Source organism: Glandiceps talaboti, chromosome 18, assembly GCF_964340395.1.
Source record: "Glandiceps talaboti chromosome 18, keGlaTala1.1, whole genome shotgun sequence".
NCBI classification, from domain to species: Eukaryota; Metazoa; Hemichordata; class Enteropneusta; family Spengelidae; genus Glandiceps; species Glandiceps talaboti.
This window is the reverse complement of record NC_135566.1, coordinates 15736501-15742500: the sequence shown is the minus strand read 5'-3', so window position 1 is coordinate 15742500 and position 6000 is coordinate 15736501. Positions and strand designations below refer to the sequence as shown.

Sequence of the window (6000 nt, the reverse complement as noted above, 5' to 3'; positions counted from 1 at the left end):
ATTAGACATTTTACATATTAAACAGTGGTCGACATTATCCATAAGCAGTAGCAAAACTGGTTGAAATCGTGAACGCCGTTGAGGGCGCTGATTTTCAAACAAAATGTTCCAGGTGCAGCTTCAATTAGCTTACTTACTATCAGATGTATAATTGCATAGTTCATTGTTAAAACCACATTCAGGAACACCAGGTGGTGCGTAATCGGCACCAACCTTCCCACTGGGCCATCGAGGATCTTTTAGCTCGAAAAAAACCTAAAATCCAAACATATACATTAGGAAATTGTTATATTTCAGAAGACGTTCGTCTAATTCTGAACTTTAACTGGCTATTATCACCTATGCCTAGAGCAATTGTTGATCCTGACGTTTTAACGCCAAAAGATCATTTTTGATATGGGACGTTAAACGTCATGATATTCACGTTAAAAGTCACCAGAAAATGTGCACCTCTCTGATTGGACAAAAACATGTAATTCTCTCTTTATTGACTAAATAAAGACACCTTGTCCATTCTTCTCCTCTTATCTAAATTAAACACCCCTAATCTTATAATTAACATGGATCAGTTACTGCGAAGATTTGCTTTATGTCTAATCTTCTGGGAGATTATCACACCAGAAAAAAACAGTCAATCATGCACACACGAGTAGAAAGGCTCTCTTCTATACTCGTTAATGCATAAACGAGTGTGATAATCTCCCAGAAGATAAGAGATGACGCAAACTGTTAATGTAAGTGATCGCTTGCCAATTATTAGGTTAGGGGTGTTTTAGTTTAGATAAGGGGGGGAGAATGGGCAAGGTGTCTTTATTTAGTCAATAAAGAGAGAATTACATACAGCTGAAACAGAGAAAATTAGCCAGGGAAAGAAGAAAAACAGTTTTATATCATCACACAAAACTCAATGAGTCAATTGATCAATATCACACACAAAATATGTTACATTGCACCATAAAAAATGATCATTCAATCGATCAATCATTCAACAAAATAATAAATCAATCAATAAAGCAATCGCTCGATCAATCAATTATATGCTCGCTGAACCCTGTGGTGTACGCTACAACACACTATCGCACTGCAGTAGTTATGCTCGCGGTCGATCAACTAGTTTCATATTAATGAACAAAAACATTAAAGCATTTTCTGAAACGCTTAGAGAACTTACTCTAATACATTATTGTATTTCGAAATAATTATGGAAAGTTACACCGAAATCTGATGAAAATCAATGATCGTTGGAGCAGGTTGAACAGGGTCAGTCAACTACAGCAAGCCGTGCTCTTTTATTTTTCGTAATTTCCCATTGAACTCCTGGGCATAGCCATATGATAAATCATTTATCACAATCCATCGTTCGTGCAGTTTCCGTAACTTGACACTCGTCTAACGACTCGCCTAACGACTCGTGTCACGTTACGGAAACTGCACTCACGGCGATACGACGCAAGAAGAGGTGATATCGGGCCGGGTAATAACCTCATATTACTAAACGTGTACGATTTGTTCTGCAATAATCTCGAACTATCAGAAAATATAACCAGAATTTGTAACTTTTGTAGTGAATTTGGTAGTTTGACGAGTGAAATGAACTCTTTCAACTTTGCTATTATTTTTGTTCAAGAAAACTAACACCAATATAAGAAAATAATGGTATCAACTGCCAGAGTCAATCGTAGCAACCCTACCAATATATCTAGAAGATATGTAATCATAGTTACCGTGGTGGTACGTACAGTTTGACTGGCAGTGGAAGAACCTTCCGTATTGACTAACTCAGATATCTTCTCCATATAACCATTTACCTGAAGGTCAGTAACTTCAAAGTCTGGGGAACGATCACCAGTTTCATCAATATACACTTTTCCTGTCATACCTAATGAACAAATAAATCGATACTGAGAATAGTCTATATTTAAACGCTTATTGGCTGACTATGAGGACACTCAGTAAACATTTTTTTACCCCAAGGGAGGGCGCCTGTTATGTAGCAACTATTTCCATCGATAAATAGTTGTTCCAAAACAACGAGAGGTAATTTGACATCTACTAGTGCCTGAATAATGCCTAACGGCCCTGTATGCAAATTGACTATGGGTCAATAGCCCATACCACGTGATACGATCTAAGCCAATCAATGAAGGCTATATGAAAATGATGTGTTATAAAATTGTTTATTTTTGTTACACCCATTATTTCAATTGTTGTTTGTGTACGTGGCCAGCATGGCAATAGCAGTAACTTTACTTTGTATATTTTCAGTCTAGTGAAGGTGCATTTCAACTTAACCAACAAGGTGAATATAATTCGTCAATAGCAATCACTATGACATGTACTGTTACACTTCTTATGGCTCGAACTCCAAAAAATAAGTATAAATCTAGCCTCTATCACACATGTATAACGTTTACATGCATCCTCTAAACTGGATGGTCTCAATAATAGTAATTTTCTCAGGCCACTATGGGTTGAGTCATTTTGAAAGGTTTTGAACAATACTGACTGGGCTACTCCCGTGTTAACAGAACATCATCAGATAAGTTTTAAAAAGGTCCGCAGTGTGTGTGTGTGTATGTGTGTGTGTGTGTGTGTCTGTATATATATATATATATATATATATATATATATATATATATATATATATATATGTTGAGGGTAGAAGAAAATCAAGTAATCTGTTGTACATCAGCATCTCCTGACGAGTGATTTACTCACAAAACAGGCTTGTAGAGACGAAAAACCCTACTTGATTTTCTTCTACCCTCAACATATACTCCGCTCTGCGTGCAGACGTATCGAGCACTGTGCTGCGGATAAATCTTACTACTGACTTCATATATATATATATATATATATATATATATATATATATATATATATATATATATATATATATATATATATATATATATATATATATATATATATATATATATATATATATATCTGAAAAAAGGTTTGAAAACAATTTTGGTTCCGGTTACCCGACCCCACCGAGTTTTTCACGCTGACCCTAAACTTCTTTTTACGTATTCGAGAAAAAGAAATCGCGAAAATTGTGTGAAGTCTCGCAAGAAATAGTGGATGCGGAAACTGACATCAACTTAAAAAGACAATATAAAACTATTCTTCCAATCTGAAATGGCTGTATATCTGATGAGAAGAAACAAATAGCACAGATACCACATGGAAAACGTGAACTAGACACTCACATATGACCAAAAAAAAACAAAAACAAACATAAAATGAAAAATATACCTACAGGCTACCCTACCTATTCTAAAATTGAGCGTAATCGGAACCACACAATGTTTTTTGTTAGGCCTAATCATTTGTCTTCGATTTGTCACGATATACACGACCCTGGACAGGCTAATGTGTGAGAGCCATTATGTAACTAGTCAGACTAATTTAATTGTATAAGATAGATTTCAGGCATAAAACTTGACTTGATGTTTTCAAAACAACAGGGCACCACTTCCTATTAAGAGTTGTTTCAGAGATAAGGTGGTCAACAGTCATCTATGTAACATTTCCCGCCAATTTTCTCCTCCATCCTGGTTGATGTTTCTGTCTTACCTTGGTAGTATGTGTTCTTGATTCGGTTGATAACATTGACGCCATTCCTAATGTTGAAACCTGCAGCGAGGGTTGTATTGATAGCTAAGGAGTACAGTAAAACAGCATCGTGTAGAAAACCGGCGAAACGGCTTCCCTAAAAATCACACAATTAAGTGTTAACAAAATGTGTCATTTTAATATTCGCAGGTGTTAGTAATGCCAAGCACAAACCAGTCTCAGTTTCCACACACATGAATCCATGGTACATAAGAAGTAAAAGTTGTTTTTTTCATTAACCATAAACATAACGAAAGATCACAAAGTCTGGAAGAAATCATGAAGGAATGGTGTAAATCAAAATGACATGACATCATAAATTTATAAAAGGAAAGGTCCAGTTAAAATTATTTCTGCCCTTGATTACTGCTATCATCTTATAATACATCGTAATAACAACGTATAACACCTTGAAACATATTCAAATCGGAAATCTTGTAACGCTATCAAGACAGAGATTTAGTAACTGTGATGTCATTTCCTGTCAGGTTTTCCCAAAATGCCTTGCAAGAAATCCCGAAGTTTTTGAAAGTTGACAACCTTACCAAAGCGCTATTTTATCATCCAAATTCACACGTAAATTGTTAGCAGTAATCATACAAGTATACTGAAAAAAAAGTAAGTATAACTCTAACATGACCTTTTCTTTAAGCCATACGAATTAAGAGAGAAGCTGGGGGGGGGGGGTCATAAGACCATAATGTTCGATTTTATATTATACATTTTGTGCTCAAGGCACTTTACGATTGCTTCTGGCATGGACCTGTAATGCCACAATAACCTCTATATTTCAACTCATCGGGAAATCTATTAACAGTGTAGGCTTTTGTATTTATTAACCTCCATATTCACGTACAGTTAATTGTCATTGCTACAAATTTGTTTTGAAGGTAGTACCGTAAAATATCCGATGGTACCCGGATGTAACCTATAAATACAATCTTACCCGAGGAGCTGTTGGAGTGACGTCATACGTGGTTGAATTCCACGGTGACTCATTCAACTTGGTAAGAACATCATCCCGAAACTCGGCGCGAGTTTCTTTGGCGCGCTCTGACAGGGATACCTAATGATGGAAGCAAACATACAACAACCAACTGTATACCCGTTGATCACCTACAAATTTCAAAAATTAACAATTATATTCAGGAAAACTATTGCCTATAATTCGTAGCTACAACTAACAACAAGAGTTAAAATGCAAAACAAAAATGCAAAGAAACACACAGTATGGTAGGCATAATGACGCAAAAGAAGATGTAATATAATTTTCGAACTATTCAAGTCGCCTTTACGTCTGCAAAAATACATAAAATAGGGGGGGGGTGTAGTGTGAAAGGAGAAATACTGAAATTTCCAATCTACATGCTAAGATGTTTGATTTAGGCACTGGTAAATTAAAAGTTACTATTCATGAATCACACGTACATTCAGTTAACTCCATCACTTCAACCTGGGATCTTCGAAGAGAAAATAATCTTTGATAACCCGGTATAAACTTACTTGAAAAACTGCTTCAAATGCCTTTAACACGTCCTCGTCTCTGCCGTCATTACCTGGGAACGTTGACAGGAGGTCTTTGATGTCGTCTACCGGTAGCATGTCAACAGTATAAAACACATATGAGCCATCGCACATACCTCTGTCGTACGCCCTCAACATTATTTTTCGTCTATCAATTCGAGGTACACACATGATGACGACTGTAATATAAAAACAAGAATTACTCGAGTGAAAATACTTGTATAATTATTATACTGTGTTAATCTTGATGGATGCCTTCAATGACACTAAAGCATCGTCTTGTGTTGTTAGCACAGTTGATAACAAAAAACATGTATGTATGGGTTTCCTCGACATTATAGCATACTTGTACGGTTACAAACGTTTGTCGTGTCACTTGTAGGCCACCGTATATAGTATAACACTAGTACCCCTTCCTATTTCACAGGTTATGAAGTCAAATACCCCCTCCTATTTCAAAGTCTATTAAGAATTTGGATCCTGTCAATACTTATTCTGGTCGGCTTATTGTACATAGATTTGGATGGGAATGCAAACAATTAGCCAGTGACACCTTATCAGCGCCCCCTTTGGTTGGGATTTCCCGGGAATTTTTAGCGCTACTGACTAAGTTCAAGATACACTGAGATTTAAACAAAAAAGTCTAACTGGTGAAATCTTATATTCGTAAATAATACAACAGTTAAGCAACCTAAAATCCGGTCAATACAGGACCAGACGGTGTTTCTAATGAGTTTTATAGGTCATCTAAAGTCTTGGTCTCGTATTCCCGTATTTCATTTGATTTCTAGTGTCATTTTTCAATACAGGAGATTCCCCGAATGGATGGAGTAAGTGTATTATAGTCCCACTACA

At 36.2% G+C, this 6000-nt stretch overlaps 1 protein-coding gene across 1 annotated transcript in view; it reads right to left on the bottom strand.

The window, feature by feature from the left end:
* The window catches only part of LOC144449743 (atrial natriuretic peptide receptor 1-like), a 38570-nt gene that overhangs the window by 15267 nt on the left and 17303 nt on the right, over nt 1-6000 (bottom strand). The window contains exons 5-9 of the mRNA XM_078140319.1: nt 5125-5324; nt 4568-4687; nt 3583-3718; nt 1725-1879; nt 138-255 (exon numbers count right to left, since the gene is read on the bottom strand). Of these exons, the coding sequence (XP_077996445.1) occupies nt 138-255; nt 1725-1879; nt 3583-3718; nt 4568-4687; nt 5125-5324 (729 nt within the window). The remainder of the gene's footprint in view (nt 1-137; nt 256-1724; nt 1880-3582; nt 3719-4567; nt 4688-5124; nt 5325-6000) is intronic.